Below are 27,495 nucleotides of genomic sequence, written 5' to 3'. Positions count from 1 at the left end.
AAAAGGATTTGGAGTCTCTGTACACAGAGAGCTGTTACCCTTCCCTTTATAGTTATGACAATATACATTACTCATTTATAGTCGTACATACCGTAACGTTCCCTAGTGCCCTTTAATGTAGTTCTGTTTTGAACAGCACCATGTTAAAGTGCACTAAGGAACCTTTCGTGCGCACCAGCAGGGTCTACATCAGTGGTTCTCCAACTATTGTACTGGTGACCCCTTTCACATAGCAAGTCTCTGAGTGTGACCCCCCTTATAAATTAAAAATACTTCTTTATATATTTAACACCATTATAAATGCTGGAGGCAAAGCGGGGTTTGGGGTGGAGGCTCACAGCTCGTGACCCCCCCATGTAGTAACCTCACGACCCCCTGAGGGGTCCCGACCCCCAGTTTGAGAACATGGACCAATTAACATGCAACACGGTGCACTTTAGAAATCACATCTGCATTTCTCCTCTGTGTAGAGAGGCCCTTAGACAAAAGCTGTGTTGCCATGTTCTTAAGTACATCCATAAACATTGTGAATCGCTCTTCACACTTGTACTTAAATACTTTAAATACTCCGTACTTATTTGTATTACATACATGTTAAAGGCACTTAAAGCACAAAACTTTTTTTTATCTGCAAGTATTTTTTTCAAAATAGGTTTTTGAAACAATCACATCCCTCCTAACTGTCCTACAAGCACCCAGGGTGTGGAGTGGAGTGGAGTGAATACCATGAAGCTTGCCAAGCCTATGGATTTGGTACAGAATTTTCAAAGTCAAGAACCAAAAAAATACTGATTGGAAGAATTGAACCAGGATATGAACTGGAAGGATTCAGGACTGACGCCGAACAATATGAGCAACAATATTTTGGTAAATTAGCCTTAGAGCGCCTGCTAATTGAGATAAAAGTTTCATACATCTATAGCCCGGATCCCAGATGGCTGTTGTAATCACGTTTTAAACTACAATACCGAGCAGAAGGGAGAGAAGTGAAAAAGCAGCTCATACTGACACCCAGCTTACATCTCAAAATAACACTAAGCTGACTAGTGAGTGGTTAATGATTCATTTGTTTCATGTATGTGGAGACATTGGAAAGGGTCCAGAGAAGAGCAACAAGAATGATTAAAGGTCTTGAGAACATGACCTATGAAGGAAGGCTGAAAGAATTGGGTTTGTTTAGTTTGGAAAAGAGAAGACTGAGAGGGGACATGATAGCAGTTTTCAGGTATCTAAAAGGGTGTCATAAGGAGGAGGGAGAAAACTTGTTCACCTTAGCCTCTAAGGATAGAACAAGAAGCAATGGGCTTAAACTGCAGCAAGGGAGGTCTAGGTTGGACATTAGGAAAAAGTTCCTAACTGTCAGGGTGGTTAAACACTGGAATAAATTGCCTAGGGAGGTTGTGGAATCTCCATCTCTGGAGATATTTAAGAGTAGGTTAGATAAATGTCTATCAGGGATGGTCTAGACAGTATTTGGTCCTGCCATGCGGGCAGGGGACTGGACTCGATGACCTCTCGAGGTTCCTTCCAGTCCTAGAATCTATGAATCTATGAAAAATGAATCTATGTACAAATGTGGTATTACATATTGAGAGAGAAGATGCCTGTTTTATACAGCTTCTCTGAAAACAAACAACAACAAAACTGTCTTGTGTTACCATAACAATCATGAATTCTTGGATTTGTGACACTGTCATAAGGGTAGCATCTGTAGATGTGATAGTGAAGGAGAAAACTATTGAACTATGTTCTAAGTGGGGCTAAAGACAAGTGGTTTGTGATCAGTTTCCATATGTGCTTTTTTTCTCCCATAACTGTTGTCGCTATCTCCTTTTCAACCTGGACACAGCTTCTTTTTGCTGTGTTTAGGGGTTTTGAGGCAAATTCGACTTGCTGCCTTCCTGCAAAGAGACACATGTGGGCCTTCAAAGGTTGCAGCAATTGGCAGTAAAACTGATTTGCTGCAATGATATTTAGAAACTGCTCTTTGTCTACACTTACAGCTAAACCATGGCTAGCACTGATTCAGCTAAACCAGTTGCTGAAAGCCAATTGCTGAAAGGTTACTATTTGGTAACAGAGAAATGCCTGAAGTTGTTCATTGTGATCCTTAAGGCCTTGATTCAGGGCCTGGCTACACTTGCAAGTTAGAGCGCATTAAAGCAGCCCCGAGCGCCCTAACTCCCGATGTGTCCACATGGGCAAGGCACGTAGAGCTCCTGGACTCTGCAGCTGGAGCGCTCCTGGTAATCCACCTCCACGAGAAGCATAAAGCTTGCTGCACACCGGCTGAAACACCCGGGCGTCAGTGTGGATGAGGTGTTGCATTACTGCGCTGTGATTGGCCTCCGGAAACATCCCATAATCCCCTGAAGTCAAGTGGCCAGTCTTGTCATTGTTTTGAAATCGGCTGCAGGCATGCAGATATCCCCTTTCAAAGCTCCGTTTCTGACAGCCGGCTCCTTATCTGCTCCGGGACAAAGCAAACCATTAGTGTGGAATGCTGCTGTTGTGAGTGTGGGGGGGAGGGAAGGGAGTCTGCTGCTGTCTGAACTTACAAGACAGCATGCTGACACACTCTCTGCCCCCCAAAACACACTGTCTCTCCCCACACATACACACAACACACTCCCTGTCACACTCCACCCCCTCCCATTTGAAAAGCATGTTGCAGCCACTTGCATGCTGGGATAGCTACCACAATGCACTGCTCTTTGTGGCATTGCAAGAGCTGCTAATATGGCCACGCCAGTGCGCTTGCAGCTGACAGTGTAAACTGCTGCTGCGGTCTCCGAAGGCTGGTTTAACTCCAGTGCTCTACATCTGCAAGTGTAGCCATGCTCTCAGGAAAGCACTTAAGCAACGTTTTTGAATTGGGATGTTTTCTTGGATCCAGGCCTTATATTTTTATCCCACTGTGACGCGTGGCTAGAAAGGGTTAAACATCCTGCAGAATAAATTACCCTCAAAAGACATGTGGGGAGATAACGTTTGTGTTTTTGTGTATTTACATCAATGTAATCAACAGTCCTTGTCTACGGTGTATTCTGATAATTCAGAGGTCAAAAGAAATCCTAGCATTTAAATGAATTGTATATACAGGATATCTCTGTATTCATCTCTCTTTGAAATGTATAGCAAATAATCTGTGAATGGTGGAGGAACAAGCAAATGGCCTTACATTAATTCTATAGCTAAGTACCGGAGATGGACCTCCTTCAAAGTCAGGCTAATTACCTTTTGTTCCCGAAGGAACTCCGACTTGTCAAAAAGACATGAAATTGTATAAAAGATCCTTGGATCCTGATTCTGTCATCTCAGATCTGCTTAGGCTTCATCAGGGGAAGTTTGAGTCACCAGACTGAGGTCCCAGTTATGCTGGTATGGCTTGAATATGATATTTGGACATTGGACTATAAACTATGAACTATTTCTGAAAGAACTACAAAGCTCACCATCTCTGCTATGAATCTGCACCTCAATGAATTGAGCTCATGTCTGTATGTATATTGATCTTTTAACCATAGTCTCTCTCTTTTGTTTCTTAATAAATTTTAGTTTAGCTAATAAGAATTGGGTGTAGCACATATTTGGGTAAGATCTGAAACATTCATTACTGGGGAGGTAATGTGTCCAGTCCTTTGGGATTGGTAGAACCTTTTCTTTTATATAAGATTTACAGAAATTTTCATCATATTTGACGTGGGTACTTGGATGGAGGCCTGAGGCGGGTCTCTTTACAGGAACTGTGTTGTTTGGACTTCTGAGTAACCCGTAAGGTAATAAAGAAGCTGTTTGATGCTGGCTTAGTGAATCTAAGTATTGGAATATCCACCAGCTTTATGGGGATTGTCTGCCCCATTCTTTGCAGTTCACCCTAATTGAGTGACCACAGCTGTCTCCCCACTAGGACCCCTGGTCACAGTGGCGTAGTCGTGCTTGGATGCACATTACCACAGGTTAATTGGGTCTTTGGATCAGAACCACACGCGTGGTTTAAGGGTTTAAAAGTCAGTTTAAAAGAGTTTAAGGGTTAAAAGTCAGTTACAGTGAGGGACCCACGATCAAGATCCTGACAGAAAAAGCCTGGAAGAATTGTGCTTAGGAGAGGGTTGTATTTTAAGCAAAAGGCCCCAGAACAGGAACTGAAAAATCTGTTAATTGCCAGTGATAAGGAAGCAGACCCAGCAAAAACGCTTGCAGGGAGAAATCAGCAGCTAGAACTTGAATAAAAGCAAAACATAGCTGATATGGAAGGAGAAGCTGCTGAAAGAGAATGCCTGTGTTTTGAACAGGAACAAAAAATGGCATATTTTCAACTGCAGGAACTCGAAGCTAAGGCAAAAGTGGACAGACTTAAGCTCCAACTCAAGAGAATAAAAGAACAATAGGAACTGTATCATCCTGGAAAGCCAGCTCCTCTCAACAACAAAGATGGGGATAGAATCTATCCAGTTTGTAACAATGTTAGTATGTTGTTTGACTCTAAGCAGTTGTCTGTGTGTAACCAAATTTACCCCAACACTGCCACCTTTTATGTAAATGCTTTTAACGTGAGCTCAGGTGACGGTAACCCCATAACTTGTGCAGAGAATGTAAAAGTCAATGGTAAAAGCTGTTTGGGGCAAATTACAGCTTCTAACATCACTCTTGTTAAAACAGATTTTGTCAAAGAAGAAGATTATTTACCAAATCAGAGTATGAATATTGTAATCCTCTACGAGTTTACTGTAAGTGTGCCTTTAGCCAGAATCTATCTCGATTGGAATGGTGTTAAACATGAAGTTATAGCTGGTGTAAGGAAGTTATTGCCTAAGGATCTTTTGATTGGGGATGATATTAAAGCTTTGTTCAGTCAGGTTGACATAAGTCACAGGAAAGAAATAATCCTGAATCTGTGTCTACTAGGGGCAAGGATTTGCCTATGGAGGGTTTCTCCGAATGTTTGTATGAGGAAGGTAGCTGTGTATCTGTGCAAAGTAGTACTGCATACATGGAAAAAAATCCTAATTGTCTGTCTGGTATCTCAGAAGTGAATCAGGCATTAGATAAGGCGCAGGAAGATGTTTCTCTAGAGCAAATTAAAATTGGGGATCAGGTTAAAGCCCTAACTGAGGAAGGAAGGGATAGTCTTGGTAAGTGATAAATTGTTGGCTAGTAAAGCTTGGGAAAGTCAGCCTGACCCAGGTAAAAGTGATGTGCTTAAAGTAGCTCAGTGTAATAAGGCACTATTTGTGGAAAACAGCAGTTTATCTGTTAAGGGAGGGGAAGGCAAAGAAAGTTTAGATGAGCATAGGCTGCCTTCTGAGCTGATGGCTTTGTCTAATCAGCAGTTTGGGAAGGCAAGGTTAGTGGAACATGAGTATCCCTACACCTTACCTGTTACCGGTGTGGAGAATTGTGACAGAGAAGGAAATGTTCCTGTGTCTGTTAGAGGTAATGACTTGCCCCTGAAGGGAGCTACCCCAATCTCCAAGCAGTTGTCTGTGAATAGCCGTGTGTGCTGCCACAAAGGAAAGGATATCCCAGGCTGTTTGTCTGTTAAAGGGGAATGTTTCTCCAGCTCTTTTCTGTCTGTAAAGCAGACAGAAGAAGCCTGTCAGCCTATGATGGTTGAAAATTTATCAGTTGACCCAGAGTTGATTCTGGATACAACTAAAGCCCAGGAAGGAAGTGGTCCTGAATTTGTGTCTGCTAGGGATGACGACATTGTGACTAGGTTGCATCCAGTTGATGTCATAAATAGCTCCCAGAGACCAAGCGATTCCGGCGCTTCTATTTTGCCTGATGCTAGTGTGTTGCTGGGTAAAGATATGACAAACTTGTCTGATCAGGGTGATATCAAAGCCAGGGCACAAGGAAAGCATGAAGGTGATTGGACTATGTTACCCACTGACAGTGTGGAAACGTGTAACAAGGAAGAGAAAGCTTCTAATTTTCTGACTATGAAGTCTAGCGGTTTACCTGAAAGGGGGTTTTGTGAAATCCTCCTGATGGGCCAGAGGTGATTCTGGACGTATGTGAAACTCAGAAGGCGTTTGGTGATTTGTCTGTTGTGCCAAAGTTGGTTCTGGACATAAATAAAGCTCAGAAAGAACCTGTTGCAAGCAGGATATTGCAGAAGGAAAGGAATTTCTGGGTGAAGTCTGTGACAAGGAATTGTTTCCATTGACTCTTAATGGGCCATTGTTGATAGTCAACAGTCTCTCTTCTGAGGAAAGTGTATTGGTGCCGAGTGGCCAAAGTCTTTCAAATGAAAATGAATCCACGGAATTTGTTTTGAAAAAAATGGTTAGGGAGTTTAGACAGCCCTATAAGCTTAACCACCTTGTCCGGGAGACAATGGTGTTGGGACAGGACTGTCCATGTAAACAATCTGTATCTCTGGTTCAGAGGGAAGACTGCACAGCTGAATCTGCAGAGCAGGATGACAGTTGCGCAGTTAATCTCTAGAGAATACAGGGGATGACAGGGAAACTCATCTCTAGATATTTTGGATATGACTTGTGGTCTCTTAGTGGACTTGACATCTGATTCCATGTGGAAGCAGAGGTTGGTAATGGAAGGACAAAAGAACCTTGAGTCTAACATGCTAGTGAAAATGGATGGTATCTCTTTAAGACAGAGTCCAGCCTTGAAATTGGTAAACGCTTGAGTTGATGCAACTTACCTGACTGACTAGGGGGAGAAAGATGTGCCCATAGCCATTAGCAAAGAGGACGCACCCAGCCAGTCAATGGATTCTGTTACACAAAAGAGTTCAGATTTTGACCTTACTGGACAGGGAGGAAGGGAAGGATTAAACCTTGCAAATAAGAGCCACAGGTTAACCCTAAAATACCAAAACCCAAGGAAGTGGTTAAACTGAAAGCCTATGTGAAGGAAGACCCTGAGGTCAAGAAAAAGCTACAAAGATTCAAAAGAGCTATTGAACAAGCTGACCGAAAGAATGATTTGTCTAAACCAAAGGCTTGGCATGACAAAAATAATTGTAAACGTACATGTGACAGAACTGATGTTAATGTTATTGCTAATGATTGTAACTAACTTGTTGCTGATACCAAGAACTGTAAAAATGTACAATGTGCCTGGTCTTTTGGAAAAGCCCTTGAACATGTTAAGAGTGGTACCTAATAGAAACCCTTATAGTTATGCTGTTTGGTTCAACAAGAACACACTTTGCGTTAAAAAGCCTAATGATGTTGAGGCTTCACAGCTAATGCATAGACACGATTCTAAAACTTTCCACAGCAGAAAAACCACTACAAGCTTGAACTGCTGTGCAAAAGGGGAAACTGAGGTACAACTCCTCAGAGCCTTCAGGGCTGAATGCCAAAGTAAGTGCTCTCTGAAGAACATTAATGGCTATGTTAAGTCAACACATAGACCAAACCCTGGAATCACTAAAGTGTTTCACAAAGTATGGACTAAGTTTTTGGCTGGGGCCAAAGCATGCCTCAATAATTTGGCCTTACAAAGAATTCAATATAAACACAGCTCATATCAATGTTGGAAGATCCTTAAGGTGTATCCAGGAACTCTAATTTCACCCTTCTACACCGGTCTCACGTTAGCGGTGTGAAGCGTGGCTAGAAAGGGTTAAACATCCTGCAGAATAAATAACCCTCAAAAGATACGTGGGGAGATAATGTTTGTGTTTTTGTGCATTTACATATGTAGGAGTAGGGTCGACAATGTAATCAACAGTCCCTGTCTATGCTGTATTCGGATAATTCAGAGGTCAAAAGAACAGCCTAGCATTTAAATGAACTGTAAACACGGGACATCTCTGTATTCATCTCTCTTTGAAATGTATAGCAAATAGTCTGTGAATGGTGGAGGAACAAGCAAATGGCCGTAGGTTAATTCTATAGCTAAGTACTGGAGATGGACCTCCTTCAAAGTCAGGATAATGACCTTTTGTTCCCTGAGGAACTCCAGCTTGTCAGAAAGACATGACATTGTATCAAAGATCCTTGGGTCCTGATCCTGTTCATCTCAGATCTGCTTCGGCTTCATCAGGGGAAGTTTGAGTCACAAGACTGAGGTCCCAGTTATGCTGGTACGCCTTGAATATGATATTTGGACATTGGACTATAAACTATGAACTATTTCTGAAAGAACTCTTTGCAACTACAAAGCTCACCATCTCTGCTATGAATCTGCACCTCAATGAATTGAACTCATGTCTGTACGTATATTGATCTTTTAACCATAGTCTCTCTCTTTTGTTTTTTAATAAATTTTAGTTTAGTTAAGAATTGGCTGTAGCACATATTTGAGTAAGATCTGAAACATTCCTTAACCTGGGAGGTAATGTGTCTGATCCTTTGGGATTGGTAGAACCTTTTCTTTTATATGATGAAATAAGATTTATAGAAATTTTCATCATATTTGACGTGGGTACCTGGATGGAGGCCTGAGGCTGGATCTCTTTAAGGGAACTGTGTTGTTTGGACTTCTGAGTAACCAGTAAGGTAATAAAGAAGCCGTTTTATGCTGGCTTGGTGAATCTAAGTATTGGAATATCCACCAGCTTTATGGGGATTGTCTGCCCCATTCTTTGCAGTTCACCCTAATTGAGTGACCACAGCTGTCTCCCCACTAGGAGCCCGGTCACACCCATCTTGAAACATCATCCACTATAACTTCAGCACTTCATAACACCGTAAAACTAATGCACTTTATTGGCGTTCTACCATTTCACTAATTCCTAGCGTTTCCATATTATCAAGTTCAGTTTCTAAATGCATCTGCTTAGGATAAATGGAACTTTTCTCTGTGAACGAATAATTCTGGATTTGTCTATTTTAATGTATGATTTACCTTTAAGACATTCTAGGCTCTAGAAGACATCTGAGAATTCTCTAAGTATGCTGCCTGTGTTTTTTGTATGCAAGTATGTGGCATTTACAATGGGCACTTTTAAAAAAAAGTGATTTCGTGACTAAGAAAGCTTATAATTCTAATAGTGGTAGAAGATCAGCATTTACTACTGGAGATGTTAGTAAGGGATCTGGGTTGTTTTTTGTTTGTTTGTTTGTTTTTTAATTATAACAGTTACTTGCCCCTCTATTGGTATTTTATATCTTGCATATGAAAGAAGCGCTTTGCATTATGTTTTCCTTAGCTACAGTACTAAATATGTTCCTTGATACAATACTACCTTATGCTTGGGTCCGGTTTAAAGGTTACAGCTCTGCCATTAATGTTAGTTGATTTCCTTCATTTCTAGTTTTCTCTTTTTGAACTGATAGAGCATGGACTATCTACTCACTCTGTACCTGCTCACTTACAGCCTGAATGAGCATTTCACTAATTTCAACAAGCAAAAAGGGAAAACCAAACCTTATTTGGTTTGATTTTCCAGTGTTCATTCCCTAAATCTGCTCTCTCCAAGTCAGCTGCTCCAGCCTCCCTTATATCCAAAGCTACCTCAGTGAGTCAGCTGATCCCATTTAACTATTTCGCAGCTGGGTCAACACTTGATAGCAGGTTGGGGGTTCCAGACACACACTGCCAAGCCTGTCAGAGCAGCCTCCATAATCAATTCCGTAAGACGCTTTTCTGCAACACCTGCCAGGGAGCCAATAACAAGGCAGGAACGATCTTTATTTTACATTTTGTACAGCATTAAGAGCTTGTCAGAGCTTAACAATTAATAGATTCTAATCATGAATACAACGTTCTGAGGGCCTAATTTTCTCCAAGCAGGGCCCCTCCCATAGACCTGATGAGAAAAATGTGAAGTCCTGGTGCATCATATTTGCCACGGCCTCACCCTCTCTCATTTCACTTTATTTATTCAGATGTTAGTCCCCCACCCCCGCTGCTCAGGGCCCTGGAACAATTACCTTCCCCCCCTCCCCTTTTTCAGCCCTGCCCACACACAACTTTGTGCAGACAGTTGTGTGCTTGTTTTGCATGCATAGTTCTGTAGGTATCTGTGCAAAGCCCCATTTTGAGCACACATGTGGAGAAGTGCATGTGCAAAGTAGGCACATGGCTGCACACACAACAATGCTTGTGGGCCTGATGTATGAAAATAAGTCCCTGAAATATTTTGTATTCAAAATACAAGGATGCCACAGCAATCTCGTATATTGGAGAGCTGAACTCATCTGTAGTACAGAGGTTTAGATCTGGCTACAGAAGGGAAAGTAGTATACGCTACTTGTTTTGGTTTATTTTACGTACCGTTTTTCTTCTTAAAGATATCCTGCATCAATTGAGCAATGGAATACTGTGAGGACAGTGCCACCTAGTGGTACCACAAGACCACACAATGGAAAATAATCTATACTATACTTTCGGAGACAAATTACATTTTGGAAGTTCTCAGATGAAATCCATTTTTAAAAATATCTGCACAACACTTGCATTTATTTTTTCCTTCTTATCCAAAAAGAAGGGGAGGAACAATGGCCCATTGGTTGAGGAACTGGCCTGGGACAGGGGAAACCTAGGTTCAATTGCCTGGTCTGCCACAGACTTCATGTGTGACCTTGGGCAAGTCACTTAGCCTCTCTGTGCCTCACTTTCCCATCTATAAGTGGGGATGATAATGCTTCCTTACCTCAGGGGTCCCAGAGAGGAGGTGGGCACCACTGAGATAAAAGTGCCACCCGTTGAAACATCCTATAATGAGTCCCCAATGATTGAATTGGTCATAGGATGCATAGACAAAGACATCCAAATGGAACATAACTAATATATACCAAACAAATTAATCTATACATACACACTCACATGCAAACTTCTTCGGCTGCCTATAATTTTTGTTTGATTAATGAATACTACCGGGGGAGGGATAAGAGGAGGCTACGGTATCAGGTTTAACACCTGTGCAAACCTCCTTTCCTGTGTATGGATGTAGAATTACACTATTATAGTATATTTATTCCACTAAATTTATTTATTGACTTTAGTATGGTTGAAATTGGAGCATTACAATCTAAATCTGTAGGCCAAGAGTTAGGATTCAAGTGTGTTCTATTTTGGACCAGTCTCCTAAAATTTTCTCTCATACAGTTTCCAGCAAGCAATAAGAATGCCTTGCTTGATTATATGCAATCTATAGGACACAGAATTGATATTCAAAAATCAGACCATCAAGTCTAGTGTCCTGGCTCTTTCACTAACCAATACCTAGGAAAAGCGGGACTGAGTCTCCAGTCTTGCATCGACATTTATACCTGTTCAAAGAGACTGGAAAGTGGTACCATTCTAATTTTGTAGCATTTTACATCTTCTTTGCATGGGAATAAATGACTAAGCAAGGTGCAAGACAGTAGAGAATAAAGTCCCTTTTGCAAGCTTCCCTTGTGAGCTGTGGGTCCTAAGTATCTCTGAAAATCAAGCACAAGATGTATCAACAGTTGGGCACCCAAAATTTGAGGCACAATTAGTTAACACTTCAAAAACATGGCTGTATAGCAGTAAATTTATGTTGCATTCAACATCACAGTGGGAAAAAATATAAAAAGTACTTTATAACTGCTTCTGATTCTGCCTTTTGGGCATTTTAACAAGCAGTTATATGATATTTGTACACAATAGTGATAAATGCAAATAAGGTGCATACTTGCACACCTAAATTATTTTAAATTCTTGTCCTTAGGTTATTGTTAGTCTTAAAAGACAATAGCCCATTGAAATGAATGCTGTTCAGAGCTGTTGTTTTAGATTGTCTAAGCACTATGTGGGGTCATCTTTGAAAAGTTTTCTTTAAAACTATAAGGGCTAAGAATGCACTTTAAAAAGAAATGGAAGCTTATAATCTGAATCTGTTGTAGAATCAGATAAACACATCATTCAGATCAGATGAGCCCATGGGCTGTAAGTACATAAAGTAATTACTATATGCTCCTTCAGCGAGTTTTCAACTGATGATCAATGTCAGCCCACTACATTATGGAATCAAAACAACTGCAAAAACCAAGCCCACAAAGTTTTAAGTAAAAGTTTGACTTTTCATCTGAAAAGAAAATTATCTATTTACCCTAACTAAAAAGTAAAACTGAAAAATATTGTCTCTACTAATTAATACCTGATGCTTCAGAAGGAGGTGAAAAAGCCTCCCATGTAGCTAGATGCAAACTCTGTTCTTATTTCCATGCGTACAAGCAGCCATTTGCTGCAGGTCAATGGAACCTATGCAGTTTGGGGCACTAGGAATGCAGGGTCTGTTAAGTGTCTTACATCCTCTGCACTGTGCAGAACCCAACTCTGTGGGGATTCCGTCTCTGGCCATGCATGGGGTGAGTTTGAGATCGGAGTAAGAACAGTTCAGAGGATGGGCATGTTGAGGACTGGAGGATCCTTTTGGCCCTTTCCTCCAATCCTTTCCTGCCCTCAATAAAATGATGGGGTAGTGCCATGGGGTGTACACCGGGCATTAGGCTGGAGTAAGTTTCATGGAATGGCTCCACTGTTGGTTCACAGTCTTGTAGGAAGTATTCTTTCCGTCCCCCATAGATCTCCCTAGAGTTCACCCAAAATAATCAGTCAGGATACAGCAGACTAGATTTGCTCCTTAGCCCAGTGGACCATGCAATACAAGATAGAATAAAATGCTTTCGTGACCCTTTTAATACTTTTATACCTCAAAGTATGCAGTTTGACAATTCTGTATCATTTAATCTTAAATTAGTCACTACAAATTTTATTAATGATTATAAACTCATAATATCTTTTCTGGCCCACTGGTTAGAACTCTAGCTTAGGATTTAGGAGAACCAGGTTCAATTCCCTGCTCTGCCTGTTGCAGGGTATGCACACCCTGTCCCCTTTGGGGCAAGTCGGGGTTCTGATACTACCGGGATTACAGTCTACCTGACTATCCCTGGGCTGAGAGCAGCACGACCCGATGGCCAGAGTCACTATGGCTTCCCTGGCGATCAGGGCTGTGTGGCCTAATGGCCAGAGTCAATATGGATGCCCTTGGGGTCAGGGCGTTGCGGCCCAATGACCAGAATCAGTATGACTGCCCTGGGGATCAGGGCTGTGTGGCTTAATAGCCAGAGTCAATATAACTGCCCTTGGAGTTCAGGGCAGCACGGCCAAGTAGACAGAGTCAATACAACTGCCCTTGGGGTTCAGGGCTGTGGGGCCTAATAGCCAGAGTCAGGGTCTGCCACACAGGGGGGAAGGGGAAGGCTGATGGCTGGGGTACGGGGACCCAGGCCCTCCCTGCTCCACTGGGTCCCGGCCCAGGGGCCTGTCAGTGGCAAGTATGGTCACCACCCTGTCAGCAGGGATCCTACAGCAACACACTGACCTTCCTCAGGTGGGAGATACCACTCACACCGCCTCCCTGGGCCACTTCCTACTGTGTCTCCTGACGCTGGGGTCCGTACCTTGTTGGGGCCTCCAAGCTCCTCAGTATAGATAGCTCCCTGGGATTCTGACTCAGGCAATAGGTCTCTGGTCGGGTCCTCAGGATTTCTGGTTCCAGCAGTCAAGATCTGAAGTGGCTCCTGGGCAGGAGCCTCCACCAAATGTCCTTCCGCCTTGGTGGTCAGCCTAGAATGAGCTGGGCTGTTCCCTTTTATACTGAGGCAGCAGTATATGGAAATATGCTTAGAATGTGTTTTATGCTACATATGCCATGTAACATATCTCCGTAAAGGTTATGATCTACTGACTGCATTAATCTTATTTGTATGCATGTATCATTTTTGTATTCGAAGTTATGAATGTTGGCTGTGTACTGGCTTGATTTCTAAATAACCTTAGTAGAGCATTTGGTCAGTTCCTGGAGAAAGGAATGTTGAAATTAAGTACCTAATCAAGAAACACTTAAAGGACAATGGATCATGGAATGCTCCAATCCACATAAGTCTACTTGAGGACTTTCAAGGTAGCATGTAAACAATGGATGCTACCTGTAAAAACTGTAAGTCATGCATGGACATGTGACTTGCCCAGGTGACTCCTAAACTCCATCTTGGAGCTAGACTTTGCATAGGAGTTAGGAGGGGGTCTCCACCCAGAAGACAAAGTCTATTTAAACCCCTGGGAGACCCCTCCATTTTGTCTTCAGCTGGCTAAAGAGAGAGTCTCTCCACTCCCCAGGATACTTGGAAGAAACTGGAATAAAGGAAAGTGACTGCAAGGGGTGAGAGTGATTGCTGGACCCAGGCTAAAAGGAGATTAGTCTGTAAAAGGGAGCATTCTGGAACTGGTGAGGATCTTATCTGTATTCAGTTTGATTAGACATAGATTTGCGCGTTTTATTTTATTTTGCTTGGTGACTTACTTTGTTCTGTCTGTTACTACTTGGAACCACTTAAATCCTACTTTCTGTATTTAATAAAACCACTTTTTACTTATTAATTAACTCAGAGTGTGTATTAATACCTGGGGGAGCAAACAACTGTGCATATCTCTCTATCAGTGTTATAGAGGGCGAACAATTTATGAGTTTACCCTGTAAAATCTTTATACAAGGTAAAACGGATTTGGGCATCTACAGGAACACTTCTGTTAGCTGCTTTCAGGTAAACCTGCAGCTTTGGGGCAGGAAATTCAGACCCTGAGTCTTTGTTAGAGAAAACGGGACTGTCTGGCTCAGCAAGACAGGGTGCTGGGGTCCTGAGCTGGCAGGGAAAGCAGGGGTAGAAGTAGTCTTGGCACATCGGGTGGCAGCTCCCAAGAGGGTTTCTGTGATCCAACCCGTCACAGTTGGGTTAACCCTTTCTTGCCTAGTGTGAGGTATGCACACCCCGTCACACTGCCCTAGACTTCCTGTGTGACCTTGCATGTCACTTAGCCGATCTGTGCCTCAGTTCCCCATCTATAAAATGGAAATTCCCTACCTCTCAGGGGTGTTGAAGGGATAAATACATTAAAGATTATAAGGCAATTGCATACGAGGGAGATGGAAGCCATACAAGTCCCTGCAGCACTGAATTCCACATATTGGCTATGTGAAGAAATATTTTCCTTCATTACTTCTGTGATTTGGAGGGATCCCTCTTTTTAACATTCCAGAACAGCATAAAAAGAAAGCAGTTATCTTGTTCCACTAGACCCTTCCAAATGTCAATACCCTACTTATGCCCTATCCCAGAGTTTTCAAGCTTGTTCTGCTGGCCAAGTATAACCCAACAGGCCACAGCCATGACTACACCCTGTCCTCAAGAGTCTCAGCAATTACGCCACCGCCACCTTTTTAAATTAGAAAGCACCCCCTGCTGTAGGTTTATTTATTAATGGTCCAAATAACTCTGCCCACAGCCTTAAAACAAACCGTAGTGTCCCAACTTAAAGTCCTTGGTCAATCTCTTTTCTGTGCTTGGTTCTTCAGGCATTCTACTCCTGTTTCCTTGGCATGGGCTCCGAGTTCCTTCATAAATGAAGCAGTCAACCAAAATGATCTCTTTCCAGCCAGATGTAATCACAGTGTTTTCATATTCCCTACCTGCCCTCTCCGGGCCGACTTTCTTTCCAAGTGGTTTCAAGCAGCTTCCCAACTATTCTCTTTTTGACCCGTCCTGGTAATCACTACAGGAGCCAACTTCCCTCCTGCAGCTCTATTCAGTGCCTTCCCCCAGTCTCCTCTTCCAGCCTGCTTCTGGGATGGCTGTTTTGTATCTTCCTCCCTTTTTTAGGGACCTGGGTGCAGCTATTTTCTTATCTTTTAATGCAGGTGTTGCCCGGCCCCTCATTAAGCCCCGCCTACTCATCATGGGAACTGGACCTGCTGCACTTGAAGGGGCCAGCCACCCTGTGACAAGCCCCCTTTAACATTTATTCTAAACTAAATAATGCTAGAGTTTATTCTCTCAGCCCACTGTATAAATCCAGCAGACAATATTTAAACTGAAGCAGTTAAACAAAAGAAGTCCTTGAACAACGTGTGTGGTGGTGTGACTTTGAAAAGAAATAAACTCAAGTTTCTAAGAAAGCATTACGATCAAGAGGAAAAAATTACTTCAGTGTCCTTTAATTTGCCAATGCCCCATTAGCAACAAATTCTTGAATCATGATGCTTATAAGTGATTCATTTTCAAACTCTTTGGCTGCTGGTATCTACTTCAGCCTCTGTGTAGCTTTAAAATGCCAATTTTCTATATTGATTAGAAAATTAATAACTCAATATTTATTTGTATTTATTCCAGTAACTGCCCAACACATGAAGATGCCATTAATATGAAAGGTCTCTCTTCCACCTCCCTCCAGTACGTTCAAAGCTTTAAGATACTAGAAGAAAGTGCCAATGTAAGCAACCATTTGAAATGAGAACAGGAGCTCGTACATTCTTTATAAATATTTTACTATATGCAACAGACAAATCAGACAGATTCTTTATCAAAAACAAATCAAGCTTTTTTAATGAAAAGAAATTATGAAAATGTTTTAATCAGTATTTCTAGAATGCCTCTTCCCTCTTATACTGTGAAATATTAGCTTGGAATTGGCACCATGTAACAAAATTATTAGAATACACCAAGCATCAGTCTAGACTGGTGGTGATGTGACAGTGCAAAATGCAGGCCCCATGAGGAATTCAAATTTGGATCCAGAAATTGGCCCCTTGATCATAGGTCAACAGATGTTGGGAATGGAATGGAGGCAGCATGCTTAACCCAGTAGGTGAAGAGGTTTTGTGCCTCTGCTAAGCAATTACTTCTGGATGACACTCAGATATGCGTAGATTGGCTCTGGAAGGTTACTCCAGTCCTTGTCAGACAAATGGAGGATCAGTGCAGATCTGGGGTCATTGGAGGTGATGTTGGGAAAGAAAATAAAGGGGCAAAATGGGAAGTCTTAGAAAAAAAACCTTCCCAAACAAACAAAACAAAAACCAGCAACCCAACACACAAGACAGGAAAACCTTGCAAAAAGAATTCTAAAGACTGCCTGCAGATCTTATGGTACATAAAAATGCCTAAAGCAGCTCAAAGTTCTTCAAGAAAATTCATTGGGCCACTGTGCAAACTTAAAATTCTAACAAGATCAGATTTTTGATCTGCAAGTCCATTTTACATAGTAGATCGATGGAAAGGATAAATGTTGCCAAATCCTCACAAACATAGAACCAAAACACCCAGGTTAGAACAGTGAGTGTCTGTATCTACAAAGCTCAGAAGTATTATTCGGCAGACAATCAAAAGTAAGAATAACAAAGAATATAATTTTGCTTTTAGCCCATGTTAACCTGTTTTTGATAGTCGGATGGGTGAAGACCAAAAAATGAATCCCAATTTGAAAATTAGCCTCACAATACGTTTTCTTGAATTTAATAACTATGTAACACGTCAGAAGGTTTATGAACATCATTAAATAAACTACCTCTGCACAATCTCACATTTTAGTATCAATATTCTGACACTTTTATAGCTAACTATATACATTTTTATATAGTTAATCTGACTATAGAATATATAGGTTTGAGCTCTTTTGCAAAATGGTTTAGCTCAAAGCATAAAATAGTTCCAAGGTAAAGGGTTCTCTCAAATAAGGATATTTTTATAAATGTAAAATTGGTGCCATAATGATCAGAAGCCACATACAAGAGATATTTTCCACTAGCTGTCAAAGATCATGTAACTTTAAAGTATACACTTTTTAGACTGGCCACTAGATAGTCAATTAATCTAAAACCAATCAACCTTGTAGCAGTCACATATCCATCCTACAGAGGGCAGGCAGTACATTACAATGAGTTTTTCCAGTTCTTACTTTTAAAAAGAGACTATCAGGATAAAAATTATATGTGTTTGTTTTTGTTGCCATTTTTTAAAATATCTCTGTTACTAGGAATATTTTAGGTCGCAGGAAATGGAAATATGTAAACTAATGTATTTCCATCATTTTTCTTGTTTATTTGCTATTTGCATGTTACTCAAATGGAACACTGAAACAATCTAATTTCACTTTCTGCTTTTCGTGTGGTAACATAACAACAACACTGTTTGGGTTCATAACTCTGCAACATGGTGTTTAAATATGTTTTTTAAAGGTTTTTTTGGTTTTTTTTTTACAAATGCTTTTAAATTTTACAGACATATTTAAATAAGAACAGACATACTAGGTCAGACCAATTGTCCATCTAGCTCAGTCTCCTGTCTTCCGACTGTGGCCAATACGAAATGCTTAAAAGGCAATAAACAGAATAGGGCAATTATTATTTCTATTCACTTTATGTTTTATAAAAACATTTTTAAAAACAGATCCTAATTGTTGAGTCTAAACAAACCGGCAGCATCTTCCACATATTTTTACAATATCTTTATGTTTCAAACGATTGCTTTAATTTTATTTTGATGCATGTCAGGTAAATGCTTTTTAAAACTAACTAAAGAGGGAGAATTAAAAAAAAAGGCATTGAAGACAACAAACAAACTGTCAATCAACATATCTATATACAGATTTGGGAACAGTATATATCACCACACAGACACACAGGAATGATCGTCTTTCATGACTAAGCAATCTAACAAAAGCACAAGACAATATGCTATGTCTAAACTTGATATTGTTGTTTCAGTGCATCTATTGCTATCATCCAAAACTTACTCCAGGGAAAAGGTAACTCCCAGTGCAAAAAGGAAGTATTTAAGTTTATATTTCCATACAGTTCCATGTGAACTTGTGGAATTATCTTCTATGAACAGGATAACATCTCTTGCATATTTCTAGAAGTAGGTCAGCATCTAAGACTTAATCATTTTGAAGAATGCCCACAAGCCAATGGACAAGAGAACGATCATATTTCAATCAGATGCAAGTCAATTTCCAAGAAGAGTACGCTAAAATTTCCTAAACATTTGAATCTCACTTCCTGTCAGCAAATTTCACATTGATGGAGTCTCCAGGAGTCAAAAGTCCATGGGTTTTGGCCTTGACTGGTTTAGTTTTGGGAGAAATTTTGATCTCAAAATTTTGAAGCAGCTGGAAAGAGACATATGTTGATATTAGAAAGCTTATAAATAGACAAATACAAATTTATAATTCTAGAAACAGAAAACCAGTAATACTCCTTAGAGTTCATCACTACCACTAACTTTGCTGTCAGTTCCAGTGAACCTGCTTAACATGATTACTCTGTAGGGAAAATGAAACTTGGCTCCAGGATGGAGAACATGGTTGACAACTATGCTCCTCTGGCACAATGGAACTTTCTACAATAAGAGAAAAGCTTGTCTGTGCAAGAGACAGAGCTTTTTCGGAGGCTGGCCTAAAACTGTGGAAAGAACTCCCACAGGAATTAAGGACTATCCACCTTCTTCTCTGAGTGCAAGGCACATATGTCTGACCTTGCCGTCACAAACAAATATATAGCAAGTGTATATAATTAAAAATATTCCAAAACAAAATACTCCACTGCACACACTTCTCCCCCTGGGCAGAGGATGGAACAATAGAACATGACAGATGTTGGTCACATTTCTTAATGCAAGTGCTCGGATAATAAAGTGATGAGCATGATACAAGAATCTAGATAGAACAGAATAACAATAACAGGCTGTCATTCAATCAAGGTGAATCTGCTGATATTAGACCATTGCATTGATGCCGATGATACATCCACTAAAGTAGCATGAGAAAAAGCACATGGGAGAGGCAGCAACTTTTTTGAAATGCTACAGAGCATTACACAAATGACCGTGGAGCACATCCGAGTAGATCAGTTGTGACTGTGAAGTCATGGGGAAAAAAAAGATTTCAAACCCTTGTGTTTTAATTGCTCAATCTGATCCAAATCTTTTGGGGGATTCTTGGAGATGGATACATAAAGTAGGAATTGATGGGAAAGCCTTCTCTACCTCAGGATACAATACAAAATAATCTATATAAAATAGCAAAAACGAATTCATGCAGAAGCCTGAAAAAGAAGATACAGGGATCAGAGAAAAAACTGAGAAAGTGGATGTTTGGTTTGAATGTTGATTAGTATGGTCTGCCTCAGTCTCAGGATTACAAACCTACTTCACTTTCTGGTAAATGCTCCGCTGTTCTCAATACAACAATGTTTTAATCAAAATGCTATAACTGAGTAAAGAACCATCCTGCCATATGCCAAGAGAGCCTTTCATTTAAAGGTTGCAATTGACTTATGAAAATCCTTCTATACTAAAGTAATTTATTTCCTTAGTAATCTTACATTGAATGGATTTTGCTTGTACTACAACTGGGATTTACAATGTTTATTTCTGCAATGTAGCTTTTTATTGACACGCTTAATTCTAAGCACATGTGTATTCTTAATGAAAAAGAATGCAGGACTGGGGCCTGGTCAGCATTCTTTAAACAAAGCTTTTCTTAAATAAAAAGATGTCCAGAGGCAGTTTGCATATTAAAGAGCTGATACTAATATATTTTTATCTCTTTATAACACTGTCACAGATTCCTCACCTGAATCAGTGCAAGGTGAATTTCCAGTTCTGCAATTCTTTTTCCTATACAACTGCGAATGCCATAACCAAATGGGATGGAACCAAAGTTATCCACTCTGTCCATATTGTCTTTCCTCAGCCAGCGCTCAGGTCGGAAATCATTTGCCATTGGGAAATTCTCTTCCTCATACGATGTAGCATAATGACAGAGTGCTAACTGGGTCTGAGAAAACAAATGACATTTTATTTTTAATTAATTCTGATACATGTAGCAGTAATAATGATAATTGAGTTATAATTTCTGTAACATGAAATATGATGGGTAAAAAGATGATGTAAAGAGCAGGTATCTCAAAATTAGATCTCCTTCTCATTGGCTCAAATTAGATCATCTTCAAAAACTTTTAGGCTCAGTAAAAGATTCCTCATGAGTTTGTATAAACAGAAAATACACCCTTTTATATACTGTTTTTCTCCTATATGTATTGCCTAACACAATCAAAAGAAAAGAGGAAGAAATGGTTACTCACCCTGTGCAGTAAATGAGGTTCTTTGAGAGGTGCGTCCCTATGGGTGCTCCACTGTAGGTGTGGCAGCACCCCCTGCCCCTGGGATCGGAGATCTTCACCAGCAGTGCCCGTCAGACCGCACGTGCGCACCTCCCCTCTCTCGCACTGTGTGTGGGACGTATATATAGTGCTGTGCGGTCTGACCACCCCCAGTTCATTCTCTGCCACAGAGCTTCTATTTTCGTCTCTGAAGCAGAGGGGAGGAGGGCGGGTAGTGGAGCACCCATAGGGACACACAACTCGAAGAATCTCAGTTACTGCACAGGGTGAGTAACCTTTTCTTCTTTGAGTGATGTCCCTATGGGTGCTCCACTGTAGGTGACTATAAAGCAGTGACCCTAGTTGGAAGGCTGGGGCTTCGGAGCAACATGTACTGTCGAGGATAGGACAGCATGTTCAAGGAGAGTATCCGCTGCAGCATCGTGCGTAATAGCGTAGTGCCAGGCAAAAGTGTCTGTTGATGCCCATGTGGCAACCTTACAAATGTCATCAATGGGGACATTATTAAGAAAGGCAAACGAGGTAGATAATGATTGTGTGGAATGTGTTCTGATTGAGGTAGGAGGTTGTCCATCATGGAGTTCATAAGATAAATGCATACACTGTGAGATCCATTTAGAGAGGCATTGTTTTGATATACACCTCAACCGTGATATAACGCGACCCGATATAACACAAATTCGGATATAACGCGGTAAAGCAGTGCTCCGGGGGGGGTGGAGGGGGCTGTGCACTCCGGTGGATCAAAGCAAGTTCGATATAACGTGGTTTCACCTATAACGTGGTAAAATTTTTTGACTCCCGAGGACAGCGTTATATCGAGGTAAAGGTGTATCAGTGCCTCCGGATCTTTTGGTGGTGGAGAGGAATAATCATGGCGATTTCCAGAAGGGTTTAGTCCTGTCCAAGTAGAAGGCTCATGCGCGCCTCACGTCTAGGCTTGTAGAGCTGCCTCCTGTTGATTACTGTGAGGCTTTGGGAAGAAGCAAGGGAGGTGTATTGTTAGATTGAGATGATAAGATGTTGGGACCTTAGGTAAGAATCTTGGGTGTGGGAGTAGTTTAATTTTGTCTTTACACAACACTGTGTATTGTGGATATACCATGAGAGCTGTGAATTCGCCTACCTGCCTAGCAGAAATGATGGTGAAAAGAAAGGTCATTTTCATTGAAAGGTGTATGTAAGAACGGGTTGTCATTGGTTCAAACGGGCGCCTAGTCGGAGAACGTAGGACTAGGCAGGGGCCCAGGCCAGGGTCGAGTCTTGTATATGGCGATAGAGATTTTGAATACCCCTCAACAAGCGCTTCATGAGCAGCTGTGTGAAGACAGAGTGGCCATCAGTGGGGGAGTGAAAGGTAGTGATTGCCGCCAAGTGTAGCCTAATAGAGCTATTGACCAATCCTGGCTGTTTAAGGTGTAGCATGTAGTCAAGAATAAGTGGCAATGGAGAGTGTGCTGCGTCCACCTGACGTGAGGTGCATCAGCAGTGAAATCTAGTCCATTTTTTAATGTGTGTCTGGTTGTGTCATGCCTGCTATTCAAAAGTATCTGTTTGATTTTGTCTGAGCAGGTTATTTCTGGACCCCAGAACCACAGAGGAGCCAGGCTTTGAGGTGGAGCAGATGTGGATTGGGATGGAGAATGCATCCTGTGTCCTGTGAGAGGAGCCAAAGTTTTAGGTAGAGAGAGACCCGTCAGCATACCATCATGCATAGAAGGTAAATATACCAGACCTGTTGTGGCCATGTTGGAGTTATTAGTATGACATGAGCTTGGTATTCCTGTATTTTGCAAAGTACTTGGAATAGGAGAAAAGGAGGGAAGGCATAAAGGAGTGGTGCATCCCAGGTTACGAGGAATGTGTCCCCCAGCAATCCGCGCCCCAGTCCTGCTCCGGAACAGAATTGAGGGCAGTGGGCATTGTGTTGAGTGCCCAAGAGATCTATCCTGGGACGGCCCCATTGGCTGAATATGGGGTGAAGTGCTCACATATCCAGCTCCCCTCCCACTCATGATCGTGCAAGAACATCCTGCTCAATGTGTCTGCGGTTGTGTTCTGGGAGGTATGCAGCTGAAATGGAGATGTTATTCTGGATATACCAGTTCCACAATTTGATTGCATCCAAGCATAAAGAGTGGGACCTCGCTCCACCCTGCCTGTTGATGTAATACATGCAGGTGAGATTGTCCATCATCACTCTTATGGTATGATATTTTAGAAGAGGTAGGAAATGTCAGCAGGCATTGAAAACTGCTCATAGCTCTAGGAGAATGATGTCTAAAGTAGATTTGGTGGACAACCATCTGCCCTGCACTGTGTATTCGTGTAGATGCACTCTCCAACTGATTAGGGAGGCATTGGTGTTTAGTATCATAGTCGGTGATGGTTGTAGGAAAGGAACTCCAACAAAGACATTGCTGGGCTGTGTCCACCACAGCGGTGAGTCCTTGACTTACCTCAACATGGATAAAAGTTTGTGAATGATGTGTTTGTGGGGGAGGTATACAATACAGAGCCATGCTTGAAGACATTGCATGTGCAGTATTGCATGCCTGACCACAAACATGGTCACTGCCATGTGGCCTAGAAATTGGAGGCACATTCATGCAGAGATCTGGGGGCAGACCCGTGCGGCGGATACCAGATCCGTTATAGCCAAGAATCTGTGAGGTGGTAGGAAGGTTCTGGCATGTATGGCATCCAACTGTGTACTGATGAATTCCAGCTGTTGTACTAGCATTAGAATGGACTTTTCTAGGTTCACGAGGAGGCCTAGCTTTGTGAACAGGTCCATTGTTATATGAACAGCTTAGAGTGTTGATTTCAGAAAGGGCCTTGAGGAGACAGTCGTCCAAGTATGGAAAAATGACTATTTCTTGTTTTCTTAGGAAGGCCACGACTACTACGAGGACCTTGCCATAGAACCTTCGTGGGTTCGAGAAGAGCTTCATTAATCAGTAGTGTGCTCTCTGAGGAAGAGGATGTGTGGAGAATGTCCAGCAGTTTATACCACTGATCTTTGACTTCCTCCAATGGTATCTGGAGGGAATCCACAATCCTATGGAATAGATCTTGAAAGTGCCTGAAGTCGTCGGCAGATGTAGGGGGTGGAGGCATAATCGCCTTGTCAGGTGAGAAGGAGGAAAAATTTAAAGTTGGGGGAGCCTCCTCTTCCTGTTCTTCCTTCTCATTTGGTACTGGTGGTGGTTCGACTTCCTGAGGGCGAGAGACTGATAGAAAAAGGAGAGGTATAGGTCTCCAGCTTTGCTCTCTGGGAGCTTCCTGAATTGTGCCCTGTAGCCCAAGGGTCCCAATATGGCCAGTTTGGTGGGAGTGGTACATATGGCTGCATCCACAGTGGTCCCTGCCAGGATTGGGGGCCAGAGTGAGGATAAGCCAGTGCAAATTGTCAAGTCGTCGAAGGAACAATGGAGCCCTCCTCCTCCTCTTCCTCCCTGGGGAAGGGAGGTGCTGTTCTCGGCAAAGAGAGGAAGGAATGTTGTGAACCGGGGAGGAAGGCAAAAGTGGAGGGAGATCCCATCAAAGAAGTGGAGACTCTGGAGTGTCAGATATCAGCAGGTCTTTAGAGTATCTGAAGTCTTGTGGAGGCGAAAGGAGCATCATTGGTGCCTTTGTAATACACGGTGCTGATGAGAGGGTGAATGTCCCTGAAATTTCAGAAGATGGCTCCAGAGACTTAGCCGATGACTTGGCCAGTGCCAAAGACTTGCCTGGTGCCAAAGATTTCAGTGTCAATGATTTGGTTGGTGTTGGTTACTTGGCCGGTGCCAACGATTTTAATGGTGCCGAGGACTTACTCGGTGCCAACAGTTTCATCGGGCTGCCTCACTCCTCAGAGCTGGGAAATGGCATCGAGGTCTGAAGGTCTGGCCGGAAAGGGTATTTAAACTGTTTCTTTGAGCCTGTACCAGAGGTACTCAGACGAGCCCTGGAGCTACGTCTCTTGTCAAATGAGGTTGAGGCCACCAACCTAGCCAGGGGCAGTGTTCTGGCAGGCTGCGCCTCAGAGTGTGAGAAGGGGGAAGCCCGTTTCTTGTCATCTGCACGATTACAGGATGACTTTCTCTTCACAGGGCATGGAGAATGGGGGTCAGCAGATGACCTGGTAGCGCGTGAAGGCCTCTCTGGGGAAGAGTCCGGGCCCGGGCCCGATGCTGGATGTAGCGATCTCTCCATGAGGAGAAGTTTCAATCTAATGTCCCTGTCCTTTCTGGCTCTGGGTTTCAGGCGAGGCAGTGTCTCCAGACAGCAGATATGCTGCGGGTGGCTGTCCATTATTGAGAAGGCGGCCCCACATGAAACGCACTCTTAAACTTTTCAAAGTAGTAGCCGTGTTAGTCTGTATCCGCAAAAAGAACAGGAGTACTTGTGGCAGCTTAGAGACTAACAAATTTATTTGGGAGAGACGGGCATAAGGGTGAAGGGAAAAGGCTTCCCGGTCGGGAAAGGTGGGGGAAATGAGAAAAACAGAAACCTAAACTATGAGAACTGTAAAGATAAAGTTAAAACAAAAACATATATATTTTCTTTAGCTAGAGGAGAAAGAAGAGGAGGAAAATACTAACTACACTATCAGGCAAGGCAATCTCTATGAGGGAATAGGAGAAGCGGGCTCTGCTAGTGGATTCTGTCCCAGACCAAAGGTGGTAGTGAAGGAAGTGGGGGCGGTCAGACTGCACAGTGCTACATATACGTCCTGTGCACAGCGCAAAAGAGGGGAGTTGCACATGTGCAGTCCGACAGGCACTGCTGGTGAAGATCTCCATTCCCAGCCATAGGGGGTGCTGCCGCACCTACATTGGAACACCCACAGGGACATCACTTGAAGAACTGCATTTATAAAAAAAAGAAATTGGAGACTAGATTTTGTTCTCAACTACTTTGGTGTAAATCCTGCATATCTTCACTGACTTCAACAGATTAACTCTTAATTCACACCAGTGTAACAGTGGAATTTGGCCTCAGGAGGTGACACAACAGGAGATAGCATGGCAAAGAACATACATCACAACTTATAATATAAAAAGAGCAATGAACAGAAGCCACATGTGTACATCTAAGAGCAGAATTTAGCCATAAGGGTACACACAACAAGCAGTTGCATCACTCCTTCAGAAACATGATGGTCTATTTTGCGAACATATATCAGAATTAAACCAGTGGTTTCAAACACATGACTCATGAGCCAAACCCACTCCTGGTGCAATGTATTTTTGTGGCCCACATGCCACACTCAGATTCTGCAAAGTCTAAGCTTTCATTTTTTTTTAAATTCAATTTTTAACCTCATGATTGTGAAAATAACTTTCCAAACATGAACCAGGTGTAAATCAGTGCAATTCTTAAGTCTGCAGACATTGTGAAACAATAACTTTGAGGGATGTAGATTCCCCAGTTCCCTCGTTAACCTCATGGGTTGTTAACATTAAAGTCTATCTATGACATTGTAAAGGTCAGCATTAATTATTTAACTGATGATTATTTTAGAGCAGATGGGATGGGGAAGGCACAGGTACAGAACTGGGAATTGTGTCAGGAAGAGAAATGCAAGATGGAGACGGGAGGAGACAGACACAAAGGCTCATATCCACAAAGGGGGATGGACCATCGGTCTCCCACCTGCCAGGTGGGTGCTCAGCACACCAGGCTATAAAATTATTCTCACTCTTTCTTTGGCACACTGACGAACTATTGATTTAAAGTGCAACAGCTTGAACAAGAGGGATTGAGGGAGCCCCACATCAAAGTAACCCATCACTCAGTGGTTAGAGCACTGTCTGAGAGTGGGGGGAGAACCCTTCCCACCTCCTTTCTCCCTATCAGGTAAAGGGGGGAATTGAAACTGGGTCTCCCACATCCCAAGTGAGTGCTCTAACCACTGGGTTATAAGGTTGGCACCACTCTTTCCTCCTCTTCCTCCAGCTGTTTGTGTGGAGTGAGACAGATGCCTAATTCATTCTCACAATAAATGACGAGGCCTGACTGCAGCAGAGCGGTTCCTGTTTGTGGATTGCTAGCAGAGATAGGTGCCTCCCTGCAGCCCAGATTTAGGTGCCTATCTCCATGAAATGGATGGAACTTAGGACATACCACTCTTGTCAGAATTTCCCATTGGCTAGCTTAGGCAGCTTCTTGCCTAGTGTGCTGGCTTTTGTGGATCGTATTCTTAGACACCTATCTCTCCCCATTCATTGTATAGGGAGCCTAGGTGCCTAACTCAGATGTGGATCTCATTGTTCCAATGATTTTCCACGTAACACCTAAGTTCCTTTGTGGATTCAGGCCAAGACAGTGGAAAAGGAGAGAAATAGAAATGAGAATGTAGAAGAAAGGAAAACAGAGATCGGAAATAGTGGCAGTACTAAAGGTGATCATGTTACCAAGAGAGATGCTGAATGCAACAATAGATAAATAATAAAGAATGTTAAGAACGCAAGGGTCTGATTCTTTACACTAAGGCCCTTTTACTTTGCTCTGACAACGTAAAAGGGTTTTAAAGTGGGAGCAAATTACGTTTACATCCATTTAAAAGGCCACTTAACTCTTCCACAGCAGTG

At 42.2% G+C, this 27,495-nt stretch overlaps 1 protein-coding gene and 1 long non-coding RNA gene across 2 annotated transcripts in view; one reads left to right on the top strand and one right to left on the bottom strand.

Moving 5' to 3' along the window:
* Positions 1-687, top strand: part of LOC113406000 — an 11,005-nt gene extending 10,318 nt beyond the window's left edge. The window contains exon 3 of the long non-coding RNA XR_003369608.1: positions 653-687. This is a non-coding gene — a long non-coding RNA (uncharacterized LOC113406000). The remainder of the gene's footprint in view (positions 1-652) is intronic.
* A 17,424-nt stretch (positions 688-18,111) lies between these two features.
* Positions 18,112-27,495, bottom strand: part of LOC112119323 (cytochrome P450 27C1) — a 39,687-nt gene continuing 30,303 nt past the window's right edge. Inside the window, exons 8-9 of the mRNA XM_024217941.3 lie at positions 20,365-20,568; positions 18,112-18,900 (exon numbers count right to left, since the gene is read on the bottom strand). Of these exons, the coding sequence (XP_024073709.1) occupies positions 18,784-18,900; positions 20,365-20,568 (321 nt within the window). The 3' untranslated portion in view covers positions 18,112-18,783. The remainder of the gene's footprint in view (positions 18,901-20,364; positions 20,569-27,495) is intronic.

Source organism: Terrapene carolina, unplaced genomic scaffold, assembly GCF_002925995.2.
Source record: "Terrapene carolina triunguis isolate 2854851 unplaced genomic scaffold, T_m_triunguis-2.0 Scaffold62, whole genome shotgun sequence".
NCBI classification, from domain to species: domain Eukaryota; kingdom Metazoa; phylum Chordata; order Testudines; family Emydidae; genus Terrapene; species Terrapene triunguis.
Note: the sequence above shows the minus strand (reverse complement) of the source record. Positions and strands in the feature narration are given on the sequence as shown.